The sequence below is a fragment of the Leuresthes tenuis genome, unplaced genomic scaffold (genome assembly GCF_036924035.1).
Source record: "Leuresthes tenuis unplaced genomic scaffold, fLeuTen1.0.hap1 SCAF_19, whole genome shotgun sequence".
NCBI classification, from domain to species: Eukaryota; Metazoa; Chordata; class Actinopteri; order Atheriniformes; family Atherinopsidae; genus Leuresthes; species Leuresthes tenuis.
The window spans coordinates 18,311,956-18,329,928 of NW_027325373.1; the positions used below are offsets into that span (position 1 = coordinate 18,311,956).

General features: G+C 42.1%; 1 protein-coding gene across 1 annotated transcript in view; it reads right to left on the reverse strand.

The window, feature by feature from the left end:
* cwc27 (CWC27 spliceosome associated cyclophilin) overlaps positions 1–17,973 on the reverse strand; it is a 36,935-nt gene that overhangs the window by 12,738 nt on the left and 6,224 nt on the right. Inside the window, exon 11 of the mRNA XM_072371887.1 lies at positions 4,891–4,994. Coding sequence (XP_072227988.1) covers positions 4,891–4,994 — 104 coding nt within the window. The remainder of the gene's footprint in view (positions 1–4,890; positions 4,995–17,973) is intronic.

Consider the following 17,973-nt stretch of genomic DNA (forward strand, 5'->3'; position numbering starts at 1 on the left):
ACTCTGTTTACACAAAAGATAAAAATGATACACAAATAAAAATACTACATTCATATCTGACGGGTATTTATGCAGCTACAGATAAGTAGGCCTGTGACAAGAGCCGCCTTCATCTGGGTGATGTATTGACCCAGAAATAGCAACAACAATGATTGCTATTGTAAGACCAGTTTAAGTCACAGTAATGATGACATCATAATTAAAAAATGATGCAAGTACACTACCTGAAATAGCAATTAGGATTCGGGCATTGGAACCAAAATAAAGAATAAATAAAACACAGATAAAATGAATCTACGGTACTCGATCGATATAATAAATACAGTTAACTCTGGCTCTGTTACGAAAAATGTGCTTAATTAAATATCAACTATTTGCCCCTGACGGACAGAGTCGTTCATTAGTTCATGTTAATTAGTTGTAGCAGTTTTAATTTCCCTGAAACTGCCTGAAACTCAGCTTTCATTAAGAGAACATCTTCACCTCATGTTACTCTCCCTGATTTTCAACTCGATCGTAACGTATCAAAAACTGGCCGGCTTATCGTGTGATTGACTTTCACCAATTGACCAAAAGCTGAACACGCCAGCTTGAGGTTGTTCTTGCCTGGTTCGAAGAAGACTTCCCATCTGATTAAAATGATGGGACTCAACAGCTGCTGAAAGTAATTCCATAAGAAGTCTTCTTGTAGATGTCCACCATCTTTCCTTGAGGTTTGCTTCCTGTCAGAACAGCTACTTCTTTGACTGAGTGAAAGCCAGGAGCCACGTGGCCTCTACCCCCACCCTCCAGCGACTCTATGCAGCCCAGTTTATTCACTTCAGACCAGCTCATGAAATCATTCACATTTCCTTTTTTGCAGCTTTTCTTCCAATTGATGATGAGCAATCAATGACTTTTCCAAGCAGAACTCTTGAACTTGACGAGCCACGTAATCCCTACTTGTTCTGGTGTCAACATGGAAGACTGCTGGGCTGGTTCAGGGGGAAACTTTTTCCTTTTAGATTTATGAGACCAGCAAGTGATCTCCGTCCATCCATCCCTCCGTCACCCCGCTTCTCCGCCTCCCCCACTGCAGACTGTGACATGCTGGACGCTGACTGATGATGCCCTGAGGTCCTGCATCAGGAACACACATCACTCCTCTCCAGCTGTTGTCGGTAACTACTATCTTTGAGTTTGATGGCCTTTCTAACTGCATTCCTCCACCTCTCCTGTCACCTGAACTCTGGCGAGCAACAAATCAAGCTGCTGATGTTGTAGCAACCGAAGGCTGTTGTGAATGACAAATAGCGCTTCTATGGGACAAAAGGCTCTTTTTCTCTCTTAAACACTCACCAGTTTTGAAAGAGAAGTCACAGCAGCACAGTGCCAAGCTGTGAGGCAACATATTCAGTCAAAGACACATCAAATATTTTGTCATGAAGATCAACAGCATATAAAATGATAAAATAAAAATAAAAAAGGCAGCTCATAAAGGACAATTCTGCAAACGCTTCCTTTAAATACAACTAAGCATGTAAAAAACTGCCAAATGGTAGATTTAGCAGTAATCTTCATCAGTGTAGCTGCATTTAAAATGTCAATTTGCTGAAATGCCCCTCCTAAATCGACCGACAGGGCACCAGCGTATATAAAAAGAACACACAGGCTCGAACCTGTAAAATATCTCAGTGGAGAAGAGACTGTTTTGAGTGGGCACTGAAGTGACAGTGGTTTCAGAATGGCTCTCTTATTTTTGGCTCTGAAACCAGCCGTCATGTCAAGAAAGAGAAATTTAGACGACAGGAACATGCTGTAAATTAAGGGATGAAGATGGAGGTGAAGTGACTATTTGGCTTTCTCTCAAATCAAACATAATGTCATACATTTGCCAGCCAAATAGGCAACTGCTGACACGAGTGGGATGAGCTCTGGGCACAAACTGACTTCATACACTGTGTCATTATCTATTTAAGCAAAACTGAGACAAAATGCAGAAGCAGTGTGTGAAAAACTAGCTATAATCCATGATCCAACAGCTTGTAGAAGCACCTTTAGCAGCAATAAGTTGAAGTAATGGTTTTCTGTGTCACATTATCAGCCTCTCACATGATTGTGGAGGAACTTTGTGCCACTCTTCTTTCCAACGTTGCTTCAGTTCATTGAGGTTTGCAGCATTGGTTTCTGCTCAGCTCTCTTAAGGTCCCACCACAGCATTTCAGTCAGCTTGAGGTCTGGACTTTGGCTGGACCATTGCAACACCTTGATTCTTTTCTTTTTCAGACATTCTGTTGTAGATTTGCTGCTGTGTTTGGGATCATTGTCCTGTTGATGACCCAGTTTAAGCCCAGCTTTAGCTGTGGGACAGATGGCCTCACATCTGACTCTAGAATACTTTGGTATCCAGAGGAGTTCATGGTGGACTCAATGACTGCAAGGTGCCCAGGTCCTGTGGCTGCAGAACAAGTCCAAATCATCAGCCCTCCTCCACCGTGCTTGACAGTTGGTATGAGGTGTTTGTGCTGATATGCTGTGTTTGGTTTCCTCCAAACGTGCTGCTGTGCTTTATGACCAAACATCTCCACTTTGGTCTGGTCTGTCCAAAGGACATTGTTCCAGGAGTCTTGTGGTTTGTTCAGATGTAACTTTACAAACCTGAGCTGTGCTGCCATGTTCTTTTTAGATGAAGGATGCTTTCTCCTGCAACCCTTCCAAACAAGCTGTACATGTTCAGTATTTTTCTAATTGTACTGTCATGAACATGCTAACTGAGGCCTGTAGAGTCTGAGATGTATCTCTTTGAGTTTTTAACCTTGGGGTGAACTTGCTGGGACGTCCACTCCTGGGAAGATTGACAGCTGTCTTGAATGTTTTCCACTTGTGAATAATCTTTCTTTCTGTTGAATGATGGACTCTAAATAGTTTGAAAATGGCCTTATAACCCTTCCCAGATTGATGGGTAGCAACAGTTGCTTCTCTAAGATCGCTGCTGATGTCTTTCCTCCTTGGCATTGTGTATAACACACAGCTGAATGCTCCAGATCAGCAAACTGACTAAACTTCTGCTTTTATAGGTGCTCACACCTGGCTGATGGTCAGTTACACACATATATACATTTACATGTGTATATAAAAAAAAACACTACCTTGATTATGTGTGTGCAATTTCATATATACAATATAACTTTTAACTTGGAGCTTGGCAATCTTGGTAAAAAGGTGAACTGGAAAACTTAAACATTTATAACTTGGAGGTTCTTCCCGTCTGTTGTGCTTCAGCTTTGCCTCCAAAGCCCCTCCCTGAACAGGAGGCTATCATGTATGCGCAGACCAACCATGACAAATGTGGAAGTTGGTGGTTAATGTCTGTTTTCAAGGCAGAACTGGTTGTTTTCTAACAAACCAGATGAACAGGATCTTTCCACAGATCGCCTCGTGTATAATCTGTCAGAGAGTGATGCCAGATTATCAAGCTTTAGTTGAATCAAAATCATCAACAAATTGAACAAATGGATATCATATTCTGTCTCAGTCTGTATGTAATCTATCTTTCAACCATTAATGTGTACTGACCAGTTTTAAAGGCATGTGAGCGAAATGAGACCAGAACCTGACCTACACCAAGACGTCAGAGCTAAAGCAGCAGAACGATTTCAGCTTTAAATAGTGCTGGTGTCAATATGAGTCCCACTATGAGTGCAGCTTTGTCTGCTCTGCAGCTTCTCCAGTGGGATGAGATTAAACAAACCCTCACCACCGTGTTTGTCTGTGGCGAAGCAGAGTTTTAAAATTTACAGCATTTGAGCAGACATCCGTCTCCCCTGCAGTGGTCATTGGCCCATGACCTCTACGAATTCCATCTAATGGAATCAACTTTTTCTTCTCACAGAGAAATGTAATGAGGAACTGCCTCTGGATAAACTGCCATGGCGTTACAAAACCATTGACTTTGGAAGAGTCATTTTACAAGAATACCTTGGAAGATAGTTGGGGAGCTTAAGCTATTTGCTTCCTGGATGTTCATAGAGACATAAACTTAATACGATAATCACTAAGAGCAACATATAAAGGAAGAGAAAAAGAAAAGTCTTAGGTAATCAAAGCATTAAGGTACAATGAAATGATTGTATTTTGGTCATTTTCACCCAAAATCTTGAATAAAACAGCAGTGAGTCCAGAGTGGGCTCAGCGTCTGTGCTTAAAAACATAAAACCATCAGTGTTGGTGGAGACAAAAACAATGTTTGAGCAACAAAAGCCCATGGGCTCCTATAAATGTTGGCTGGTGGTAATCCCACAGTTAGGCTGGCCCAAGAAGAACCCCCTGCAAGCTATTTTGTGTTGTTGCACAACAACAACAACACACACACACACACAACCTGAGGCTAACCTCTGTGCCTAAAGTGGTTTTTGTAAATTTCAAAAATGTGTTTCAGCATCAGCAAAAAAAAAAAAAAAAAAAAAATCCAAAGATTGACAGCAGCATGACAGACTGCAGTGTGGTGAAGACCCCGAGGAGATTTGGGGTCAGCTTTTTACAGGATCACACTGGCCAAAGCTGCAAACTAACAAACTCACAACGGGTTTGATGTGCAACTGTGGCAGCGTTTCAACAATCTTTACCCATGCAATTTTCAGAAAGCTTTAACACAAAAATGCAGACCCTTGGGGGGAAAAAATAAACTTCTGCAACTAATTGAGTAAATCAGAGGGTTGTCTGTCGTGGTGCACATTAGCCGAGAATGTAGCCCGGACCACCCTCTTAGAGACTTTGTTCACACTTAAAGACGGAGCAGTGGAGGAGTACTTAGAAACATCATTATAAAGGCACTCTTGTATCGTTTGTCATGGAAAACCAATAAGTAAACACCCATGAGTATACAAGGAGAAATAAAAGCTAAGCACATACCCTCCTTGACTTCATTTGCAGCAGGTTTTAAACTTTCTTCTTTCCTTTGCTTTATGGCCTGTAGTTCCTTCTTCAGTTGGCGCGCTTCCTTTCGTAGTTCTTCACTGTGAGCAGAGAAACATTGTTTAATACTGTGAAATCGACACATGTAACTATTTTATAACAGTTTCTGCATCTGCAAATGACAAGAGGGTTGACATAGAGAGAAATCCTTTTGGTTCCATTTGCTGCTGCTGCTACAAAAAGAAACATAAGTCCCTTGAATGTTTTTAATCTTTACAAACCAAGATAACCAAGTCTCAAGTCAAGGCCAACAAGTCCAAAGTTGAGACCAAATGGAGGCTGGAAGTCCCAAGTCAAGAGGAACAAATCTCAAGCAATGACCTACATGTCCCATGTCAACCAGGGAAGACCAACTGGTGTCAAGTAAAGATCAACAAGTCCCAAAAAACACAATAACAAGTGAAAGTCAAGACGAACAAATTCAAGTCAGAAAAAAAAGTTAGGCACAACCGGTCCCAAGTTAAGAATTTAGTCCCAAGTAAAGACGCCCTGTCCCCAGTCAAAACCAACTAAAGATCAACAAGTCCCAAGTCAAAAAGTCTCAAGTCAGGTAAGTGCCGAGTGAATACTCACATGTGGCAGGTAGAGTTCCAAGTCAAGGCCAAAGTAAGGACCGCATTATGTCTTAGGTCCAGACTAACAAGTCCAGAGTCAAGAGAAGTAAGTATCAGGTCCAAACTCAAGATCAATAAATCCAAAAGCAAGAGAGGAGGTCAAGTGAAGAACAATAACTCGAAAATCTAATTCTAGGTTGATACAATGGAGTTAAAGGTCACATTTAAACAGAATCAAGTCTAGTCCAAATGATTGAAAGTCAAGTCCCCACTAAATACAGACAGTTTCCCCTTTAAGGTAAGTCCAATACCATGTGTTTTAAGTTCTAAACAAAAAATGTGTCACAAACATGTTCATTATTCGCTGAATGTTGATGTCAAAACAGAGTAGCAAGTCTGTTTATCTAAATCATTTATTCTTGTTTCAACTCAGATTCTTCATTTCAGTGCCACTCATCTGACTCATGTCCACACCGCCTCTTAAACCCATGCATGTTTAATCTAATTATAAAACAGAGCAACACACTTTGGTTGTGTGCAGTTAACTACAGAAACGTTCTATAATACATGAAATGCACAATGCCGTTAGCAGCAGCAGTAATAAAAACTTTATATTTCCTTTGCTCAAGTGGCACTATATTAAGAATTACAGGGGCTGCTTGTGGTCAGCCTCCCTCATAAAAGCTTGAACTGGATGACAGAGGCAGGCCAAGGCACATCCTGGCTTCCTTGACTCAAGGTACTGTCCCTTTTGGGCAAGTGGCCCAGCTCAAACAAGCCCATCAATGCTGATTATTGTTCCCTTTCATATGACTCAGATTAATGCCAGTTGCCGAGCAGAAATGTTATGCTAGGAAATAATAATATTTTTCTACTGCCTGACAGGTCTGATTTGATCCCATTCACTTGCAGAGCCACAAAGCACAGGTAAGCTGCTGAGTCTGGGCCCCTGGCCTAGAAACATGTGAGGCATCTCCAGATCAAACAATGGCTGCTTTTGTTTCTTACATCTGCTTCTCTGGACTGACATTCATTTATATTCTTTTCGTTCCTTTCATCTGCGGCTTGGACTCTTCTGTTTGTAGCTCGTGTTACATTTGTTTAATTCTCCGCCATTGTCTGCAGCAAAAGCAGAGAGGCATCAAACCGAGTGATATTTTAACTGTAAGTGCCTCTGCAAATATCAACAGCTGTGTCTGACTTGATGTCATGTCTCTTCCTTATTAGCCTTCTCAGTTCCTCTGAGGATACGCATGAGGAATCAGTCAGACATAGGGTTGTTAGTCCTCTACCGTTATGAAGAAGAAAAAAAGAATACAGCCGAATCCAGACAGCGTTGCCAAGAGCAGAAACGCTCGGCAGAGTCATACTCAATCTGTGTGCTCTGCTTTGTCCGGAAGAAATGACAACAAACGTCTTCTTTGAGACGCACATTTTATTTACAATATTGTAAGCATGAGCGGTCAAAATAACTCAATACTTTAAATAGAGCGGCTATTCGTCACAGCTCCAGATAATGGCGGGGATAAGGAGGGATAAATGAGGAGAAATTGTTTTGATTTTATTGCTCTAACGTTTAGATATAAAACAACATATAAACTAAACACGACTAATTTATTCTTTGTTAAAAACACACTCAGCTGCAGTATGTTGGAAAAAATAACACGGACATTACGTCAGCGAGGCAGCGATTGCCCAAATTTGAAGATTTACTTTGAGGTAAGATGCTTTCAAATCATGATAACATGTCCAAAAGAGAATTAAAGCCAAATTTTGTGGGTTTTTTTTCAACCAAGGCCAGTTTTTCTATGTATTTGGGTCTTAATCCGTCACGATCCAACAACCAACTATAGGAGAGAACATCATAAGACTGGGGATTTGTGCAAAGTAAAAGAGCACATATTTGCAAATGACATCCTAAAGTATCTAACAACATGGAAAATACCAGTACAGAGGTACAAAATTGTATTTTGTAAAATACAATTTAAAAAAAAAGTGTGAATAGAATTAAATCAAATCTAGCAAAATGTACATTATATAAAGGAACAATTGAACTACTTTGGCCTAAAAGTTCTACATCAATGCAGTCCTCTTACTTAGACACAAACAGGAGAGACCACCCTACAATCTGTTTGAAGACGTAAACAGATGTATGTAAACATGTAAACAGCTCCTAAAAATATTGTATAAAAAGTCAAACTCATATCGAAACACAGTTTCTTAATATGGGAAAACATGAGTAAAAGTGCTGATACGGTCGTTCAGATCTCCAATTTCAATATAGTTCAAACGATGTGTACTACTAATTGGGTTAATTAGGTCAGTAAGATGATTAGGAATATAAAGAGCACCTTAAAGAGGCAGAGTCTCTAAGGAATTAAGATGGGCAGAGGTTCTGCCCTGGAAATACTGTCCTGGAAATCAGTCCTCAGTCCAGAAATCATTGTCTGTGAACACAGTTCACCGTAACATCCCCAAATGCAGGTTAAAGCTCTATCATGTTAAGAAGAAGCCATATGTGAACATGATCCAGAAAAACTGCCGTCTTCTCTGGACCAAAATCCCATTTAAAATGGACTGTGACAAAGTGGAAAACTGTGTCACAAAAAATGACTGAAATTCTTTTTGCAAATCATGGACTCTGCGTCCTCCAGACTACAGAGGAGAAGGAGCATCCGGCTTGTTACCAGCTCTCAGTTCAAAAGTCTGGTATGGAGGGTGCATTACTGTCTATGGAACTGGAAACTTTAACATCTGGAAAGGCTCCATCAATGCTGAAAGGTATAAACAGGTTTCAGGCAACATCTGCTCCCACCCAGATGACGTCTTTTTCAGGGAAGGCCTTGCATATTTCAGCAAGACAAAGTTAAACCACATCCTGCATCTATTCCAACAGCACGGCTTCGTGGTCCAGTTGTTACGCAGAGGTAAACATGGACCTGTCCCAGCTTGTTTGAGACGTGTTGCTGCCATCAAATTCAAGAGGAGCTGATATTTGTCATGAAAAAGTAAAATGTCTCACTTTCAGCATTGTTATAATGTAAGCAAAATCATTGCATTCTGCTTTAATTAAATATTATACAACAATCCAACTTTTTTTTTCTTTTTTTTTTTTTTTTAGCATTGCAACATTTTGCATGGCTTGGTCAAACGTATCCACCAGAACTGTAACCAGAGGGGATTGTAAAGTACCACACAGAGAAAGTGCCTTTGGGCAGTCAGTCTTATCATCAATTAGCACACACCTGCAACATAGAACTAAGGAACATTACATCTTACATCCTTTTATTCTCCACACCTGTAAACGGTAGCTGCCAGCTAATCAAACAGGTTCAAATTTAGAGTGGTGGCTTCTGCTTTTGCCATAATGTTTAATCTGTGCATGTTTTTTTTTGTCTGTGTTTATGCAGTTTTATCTTTCATGCGCTCTGTATGTTCTCCCTCAGCTGGTTTCTTATCATGATGATGTGCTTTGTGGTTTCTTTTAATACTTTTTCTGCTATCGACCTGTCAGGGCCTGAGGATGAAAATGAGCCGACAAATGCACGGCAAAATCTGCCGGCACTCATTCTAATCGATGCGCACTGTCCCTTCTTAAATAAATAAACACACACCAAAGTTTCAGCGGCGGGAACGTTTCGCTCTCATGTGGTTATGAGCCGTCGCAGCGAGTGTAAAGTATGAATACGCAGCGCAGGGAGAGGGAACATTACACAGTTCAGACTGCAGAAAGCGCAGCTTTTAAAAAGAAAAAAAACAGCAGTTCTTGTTTCCACTTTAACAAACTGTGGCACCAAAATGTCAGATCACACTTTCTCACTGGCTACATGTGGGGGATCCGCGAAACTTAAGACTAGTTTTATCACAGAGGGATGGAACCACGAATGTCCATTCCTGGCGACTTGCAGACCATCGTGTTTGGAGTGAAGATTTGGACCGGATGAATACGAGAATACAAGGAGAAATATTCAGGTACGAGACATCACTGCAACGTCTGCTGAAGAAAAAGCCGTTCCAAAAACACAGAACTACTGGAGAGCGTTTTATTCACCATTAGCTTTTGTTGCTCCATCTCTCCCTTCTTTTCCTCTGTCCAGTTTCTGAGAGCTTTTCTATTGTTCAGTAGCACTCAAATAAAGGTAAAAGCCGTCAAAATCAAACGTCTGATCTTAATTCTAAAACATCAAACTTAATGTGTAGGAATAACATAATACAAAGGGCAAAAACAGACCAAAATGAGCACAGATTAAGCCAGAAAAAGTGAGAATGATGGCATTATTCATTGCATAAAGAGTGAAGTTACAAATGTGACCCAAGGCGTTCCCAGGACCGAGAGGTGAGGTTTTACATTTCTGTTCCTCAGTGAAGAACGCCTTGGACTGAGTGATCATTTTCTGCCTGCCTTGACATGCTGCGACGCGGAAAACAAGAGACGTATCTATGGCAACAGTCAAATAATCAGCCCAACAGCCCTGGTGGCAATAAAGAGAAAGAGGCCAGAAGGGACAGGAAATGCCCCGACACCACCTGCTCAGACACACCTCAGGCCTCAGCAGCTTCCTCCTTCACATCAAAAACCTGAAAATCATTTTGTTTCCGCACACTGAGGAACAACAAATCCCCCTTTTTCAGGACAGTCATGCTTATATTTCTTTTTATCGTAATGGTCATGAACACATAACCTAATCACTGCTGATGCCGGCGTTTTGGTTATTAATAAGATCTATGCATGATAAGAATGGAGCTTCATAATTTCTCTGGAATTCAACGGACTTGATTAGTTGTTTGGCAAGAAAATCTCTTTACCTTCAAAGTTGTCAATCAAATATATGGATTTGAAGGTTTGCTCTATTTAATATAGCTGTAATTTGAATATCTTTTGAGTTTTTAAAATCTGGCCAGACGTGATAAAAACAACAAAAAAAACACTTCAAGATGGGACATGATGAGCATTTATCACTATTACCACTAGTTTTCTTTCTGTTATCAAGACCAGGCAGCAATTGTTGATCAGCAGTCGATCGTTGATCGCTTCAACCTCACATGATTTGCACATTTTCAGTTTACGCCAGATCAATAATGTTCTCAAACACGTCTACGAGTTATAGCCTTTTGCTGCCACTTGGGGGCAGTATCAGGAATATGCGGAACAATCAGAGGTATGGGCTACTCTCTGCGTTAAATTAGTGAAGATTTACCTTCACTCTGTGGGAGCTGAGAGCGCTGCAGACAAATATCTCTGTCCACGTTCGTTCAAGCCATCACCTATGGTCACAGATTTGGGTGGTGACCGAAAGAATGAGGCTGTGGATCCAAACGAGTCTCCTTCAGAAGGTGGCTGGGCTCAGCCTTAGAGATAGAGGGAGGAGCTCGGAGTAGAGCCGCTGCTCCGCCACCTTGAGAGGAGTCAGCTGAGGTGGTTTAAGCATCTAATTAGGATGCCTCTTGGTTGCCTCCATTTAGAGGTTTTCCAGGCACATCCCAGCACACCCAACTGGGACGAGAATCCGGGGCAGACCCAGAACTCGCTGGAGGGATTATATGTCTCCTCTGGTTTGGGAACGTCTCAGGATCCCCCACCAGGAATGTTGCAGGGGAGGGGAATAATCTGGGTTTGCAACCTGTTGCCCCCGCAATCCGATCTCAGATAAGTGGAGGATAACGGATGGATGGAAAAACAACACAACAAAACCTCTTTAAGTCAATTTCCATTAAATTAAACCACATGGATATGGAACAAATCCTAATACTATTCAATTAAGTAAACACGAAAATACCAATTGGTTCATATAGTTTAATAGAATTTATCTAGAAATAATGTTTTAGTTGAATTTGTTCAAATCTGTTTGTTTCAGGAGGTTTTCATTTTCTAGTTTCAAATTGTATTTACATCCCTCATCTTCAAAGGAAGACGCGGTTATTCTGACTCAGCACCAGCACCAGCCCTGGTAGCTGGTGCTGGATCGGATCAGCTCTGCTGCCTGATCCAATCTAAGTCAGATAGCCACGGGGCTCCATTTGAACGTCAAGCATCAGAAATAAAAGCTCCCTGAGATAAACATTTCATTCTAAAACTCACTAGCTTGAAACAAGCTAGTTCTGTAAGAAGCACAACCCGGTCCAAATGCAGTTAACATTGGTAACTCAGGTTCAGTAAAGAATAACACTTATTCAGTGCTGGTAAAAAAAAAAAAAAAAAAACAACAGCTGGAAAAGGGAATAAAGAGCAAAGAGTGAGTCTGCTTGTATCTATCCCTTTCCTGCAATGACCGAGGAGAAGGGACACTCCATCCTCGACTCATCTCTCTGCCAATCTACCAGCAGGAGAGGAGCCTTAAGAGTCCAATCAGAGGTCTGAGAGGAACTCATCAGCTACAGATATAGATAGATAAGTAGCTGTAAACTGGCAAGGCTACTTATATTATAGTCCTCTCTGTAGCTCCCCACTAGCACTGGCAGCTTTGGTCGACTTGGTGGCTGCCAGCTACTGTCGCTCCTTCAGAAAATTAAAAAAAATGTGAAAACCAGAGAGCTGTGGATGATTAACTTTTCATAAAGAAAGCATATGAGGTGACTGGCAGTAGACCAAGTGCTCTCTTATGATTCAGAACCTCGCATTAAATACGCCAGAGTCTGGCAGGAGTCTGAGGCTGACACAGGAATTTGACAACCTTAAAAATAGTGCAGTGATGACTGTATGGTTCATCAAAAATTCAGTAGTTTTCCAAAACGCACAAGCACGCGTACTTGCCTTTTTTGGAAATTCTTTTTAATCCCACCTGACCTTCGGCTGACTTTAAAAAATGTAAATACTGACAAAATCAAGTAAATCAACTTTTAAACATGGCTCCAGCGTAACTCAGACGAGTCAAATGTGTGTTTAAAAGTAGAATTTAACACCCAACTCTTGTTTAGAGTGAGAACACAAGGAAGGCAGCAGATTCTCGCTGCTACGGTGGATTCAATCCAGTCTAATGACTGAACAAGTGATGTGGATGAATGTGCTGGAATAACAAGGCGGCTGGGTGAAACTCCCCTCGGGGGGCACTCCATGGCTTGGTCAAAAGCCAAGGAGAACTGTGAGCAGGAGAGGAGGAATCCAACCTCAACACAGGAATCTGCATGACTTTGCAGAGCCATCCAGGCTAACACATTACCCACGCAGTGGACCGAGCTTCCCCTTTCACAACTATTCATCTGCCTCCCGATGACGGACTAGACGCTCTCCTTCATCTGATTAGTCGTTAATTTTGTGGAATATCACAGTTAAATTTAGCCGCGGAGTTTCTATTCCTCTTAGATAATGTGCTTGTTTGAGAGTACCGAGTGAATGTGCACCTTCTCCAGTGTTGACATTGATCCCGGTCCAAGCGCCATTCTGCTGGCTTCTTATTCACTTTCAAGCATAACCTCCACATCCTCGATACGTCTGGAACTGTTTCCAGCAGGCAAGTGTCCCATATGAGGCAGGCATGCTACAGTGGGCCAGAGATGTGTAAACCTGGCAGTTCCAAAACATACACAAACCCGCTGCCAACAACTGGATTATCTCAGGCACTTTTCTGCACAAACGCAGCGCCGAACGCTTTCTTGACCTCTGCAACCCCCCACCCCCCCCCCACCGAGCATGCGGCCGGTTTTGACCGATGACAAGAGACAGGTGCAGCCAATTAATACACAGTGACATGCCGTCTGGGGTACGGCCGCTTGGCTGGGATAATTAGTGTCTGATGTTGCATTTTAAATGACCCAGTCCACAAGGCTGAAAGAATGCTTTCTTATGGTGCTGTGCACACTGAAGCGTGCCCAAAGCAGCCGAGTAAGATGCAGCGATAAGCAAAAAAAAAAAAACACAGCATCACTTTAGATGATTGCTTTTATCGTGATGGTCATTTTTTTTTTGAGGTTTTGCTTTTTTTTGCTTGTCGGGCACATTTATTATTTTTTAACAAATGTTATGAGAAACCTTCATCTAAACACACGACAGAACGCCAGAGGAAACGCAGATTTTTCTACGGGACACCAAAATAAGATTCCTGACCAGACTAATCCACCAAATCCAAAAAGCCAGAGGTTTTTTCGGTTCCATATTCTCAAATGACATCCGTGATGTTGACGTCTCGCATGCGACTCGGTTGCTGGGAAAGTTAGCTATTAGAGTCTGTAATTGTAGAAAAAACAGGCGGTCCTGTCTTCAGTGAGGTCAAGCGTTTGGGCATGCTTTGGGTTCTATAATGTTCCGGTCAATAAGGAGCCGGGACGCGACTCATTTCATATTCAAGGTTCGCATTCAAGCACTTCAGAGGAGCCCAAATGCCCAGGCTCGCATCATCTACTCAAGACTGAAAGAGGATGAAGTCCAGCTGCCGACAAACACACATTGCACCACTTTACCAAACTCTCAGTGAATTCTCAATGGGAAGAAAAACAAAACTACACTTAAAACTCCATCATCGGTTTCATCTCAAAAGGCCACACACAGAGCAAACTAAGAACAAGGGCTTCAGGTTTATACAGACAACTGAGCCAAATGATATCATATCACTGTGTGAACAGAGGAAGCTGGAACTTACACAGGTGAAGGCCTGAGGGGGGGGGGAAACATCTTAACAGTTTTTCAGTCAGTAAATCAAACCTTTTTGAGTACTAAAACTCAACGTTTTTCTCTGCTTTGAAGCCTACTTCTGCTGTGCTTGCACACTCCAACAGAATCTGAAATGAGTGCAGTTTTGTGGTGACTTTAGAATAGTTTTGAACTGAGAATGGGAGTAAAGTGTATGACATCTAAAGTTTCCCACCAATAGCGTCAAACTGCTGGTTTCACACACGTCTTGACTTTTAAACATCACCGTAAATCCACATCAGTTCACACCTTACTCCTTTCTCTGAGCAGAAACCTGGAGGTGACATTCTGCTTCACTGGGACACGCACTTCAGTCCCCATGAGGGCAACTGCTTCCAACCAGGTCAGCTCTAAACTCTTGGCAAAACTTATTTTCTTATTCATTTAATGGCGTGCCGTAAAAGGACTTAATATAAGATGATGTTAAAAACTGCGTAGCACCTTAAATCCTAACGGGCTCCGAGTTATTCCGATTGTATCATAAAAGCCTCCAAGATGCAGCTATGTGATAACGTGCGATATGAATAACAGGATGTGCAGTTCTGTCATTATCCTCAGGCAGCAGGAACTGAAACAGCAGAGGGAGCCAGGCCCTGCTGGCCGCAGCAGCTCACACTGTGTCCCACAGGCATATGGAAGCGTTTTGCTTCTCCAGTCATACCCCGTCGGATTCAACAAAGGTGGCGACAACCACATACGCTGCTTTTGGGACTTCATTCAGTGGTGTCTTTTATAGAGAAACCACCCACCCCCTCCTCCTCCTCCTTCCACCCGCTGAAGAGGCCTGAAGCAAAACCAGTCTTGATCAATAGTAGCACAAAAGAAGTGTAAAACAGTGAGAATGGAATCAGAAATCACAATTTCCAACAGTATTGCAGCAATTTTCAGACAAAATCAGTGTAAACTGGAGCTTTCCAGAGTGACTGTAACTCTTATTTAATATTAACATTGTTATTTGGCAACTTTCTCTTGAAAGTTAACAAGTCCAAGCATTTTGCAATGATGGCATATTGCAGTGGAATATCATCTGGTGGCTTAATAGCAACAGAAAATCGTTTTGTCCTGATGAAAAAACCATTTGGGAGTCAGGGAGACTCCTAATTCCATGGTTTTCTCAGCAGCCTTGACAATAATGGCAAAAGATTCAATGAGGATTGTAAATATGATTCTGCAAACACCAGAGACCTGCTCTTCACATACATCGGGAGTAGAAAGGGATTAAAATAGATGCAACCCTGCATCGGTGAAGTCCAACAGACAGAACTAAGCAAAGCGACTGCTTTTAACGTCCTTCCCTTTTTTAAGCTGATGACTAGATGCCGGTCAGTGCTCCTCTTTGCACACAGAGTAGCTGGAAGCCCAAAGCAAAGCAACGGTGGGAGAGCCGAGCTCGCCCTGCAACAATGCCCTCTTTGTCCTGGACTAACACTGTACCTACCGGCCTGCTCTTTGATTCCCTGCCAAGACAAACCACTGTGTTGGGTTACAGTTCTTGTAGCAAAACAATCTGCGCTTGTGTTTAATATACTACAGTCTGCCTGCATTGAGCTGGCTGTCAGTCAGGCCATACACACACATTACTGACTGGGGGCCTGCTCCTTATCCCATTAGCACTAATGAGAGAAGGGTATGTTCATAATGCGTGTTGAGGGCTACCTGCTCGGAGGATATGGAGTAGAGATAACTGCCCAGCCTGCAGCATCAAAGAGAGATGACAGATAAATCACTCTCTGTTCTTCTTGGGCTTTCCTTTTTTTTTTTTCTTTCTTACTAATTTTGCCTCACAGACCATCACCTTCCACTCTCGCCTTCAGTTCACACACACTGCTGGCTCAAAACACACACGCTGTTTGCTTCTACTTCAACACAGAAAGTAATTTGCGTTGCGTGCCAACATTCCTGTTTCAAATAGCAGGTCCACTAATGTTGGTCCAGTGAGCTGCAACGTGTGTGTGTGTGTGTGTGTGTGTGTGTGTGTGTGTGTGTGTGTGTGTGTGTGTGTGTGTGTGTGTGTGTGTGTGTGTGTGTGGAACAGAAAGAAACTGGACTTTGACAGCTGAGAGCATTTGGCTGCAATGGTTTCTGTCGTCAACAACAACAAATAAACAACAACAAATAACAATAAAAGGGTGACTGATTAGATTACTCGTGGTTTTCCGACCTACGCGTGTGTTTCAGGATCACGATAAGTGTGATGATGCTGGATGCTTGACGAGGGTGGTCTCAGCTTCTAACAACATGGAGGTGTGAGATTGGAGAGGAAGTTGGATTTTGCATCATTAGAAATGTGGGATGCAGTTTTAATGGAGCTACATTTTCACATATATTCTTTCTGTAAGATGCATGTTGGTGCACTTATCTGGTGGCATCGTGTCCAACAGCATCAAAAGAAGCTTTACAGCTTAGAGCTTTTTGAATTCTTAAAATGACTCATCCTGCCTAACCCTAACCCTCTATGTAGTTCAAATTTCAAAAGCTAAATGGTGGGTGATTAGACCTTAAAGTTGACAAGTCACAGTGGACCGTTTCTAGGAGGGTGGGCTGGCTTCCTAGCTTCTGATTTTAGAGGAAACATGTAAACACGTGTAAGCAAACAGCTCTGATTAGACAAGACTTTCCCAATAGCTGCACTCCTGTAACGTGGCATACTGACAGGCTAAACAGGGCTGCACCAAATTAGGAAAATATGAAGCTATTGTTGAACACTGATGACAATATATCTCGCTTTATATAAACCAATAAGCTCGGATGGACCACATTCTTCTTCTGCACCTGCTGGTTATTTATAGAACATGTGGCACACATTAATACACCTGGACCTGTCCTGCTATTACAAAAAGGTCTATAACTCAGCTTTTATGGCAGTTCAAGCAGTTTACTGTGATATACTGTTCAGTCACAATGCCACGCAACCAGCACAACGTTCACCTTTTTCCTTTTTCCTGATTCAATGTGTATGACCTGAATATTTAATAAATACACAAACGGGGTGCCACCGTTGTCGTTGTATGGACTCTGTGGTCAAACTGCCCTTCTCTGTCTCACTATCCCAACATTTTCAACTTTCAACATACATGATAAGACAGAAATGTTCTGATTCTAAACTCAAAGCAACTAAAGTCAACATGGAACAATCCACATGGCTGAAGGCAGGGAACTTAACTTTGACATGGACCGTTTTCATATTTTCAAGGCTTAACTGGATTCCTTAAAGGTGCAGTCTATGAAGAAGACATTTAGCCCTCTTCTGGAGGGGATCGCTGACGTTAGCCAGACTCACTCTTCTATCAGTATAACCTCCGGTCGTCCCACCGACTGATACAGTTTGACTCTATGAGACCACCTGTGGATTAGCTAAGTGGTCACAGCTTGCAGCAGAGATCAAGCCTCCAATGATCTATGCCGTCTGATAAATGATTCATGCTAAGACAAACGTAATTCTACGCCCCTTTCACTCCACACAAAGTGAAAGATATTGGGTGTTTGACCAATGCAGACAGGCTTGCGTGCAGTCCTCCAAACAGCTAACAGCACGTAGCCCTCAGAGATTAAGCTAAACATAGGTGACTGGTTGAGAGTCAGCTGGTAGTACGATCAGACAATATGGATCATTTTTAACCCAAAATAAAGCAGTCCTACAAGACTTCTGTCTTTAACGTGACAGAACAAAGCTACAGGACCAACGCTAGAAAATGTGATCCCACACCTCAGTGTTCCATGTATCTTTGAGACTGCCCCCAAGTGGTAGCAAAATGCTACCACAAGCAGGCATGCATTTGGGAAGCTGTAGCAGTACCAATGCGGAGCAGGTCTGGGGAGGAGATGTAGGAGGTGCTTGGATAA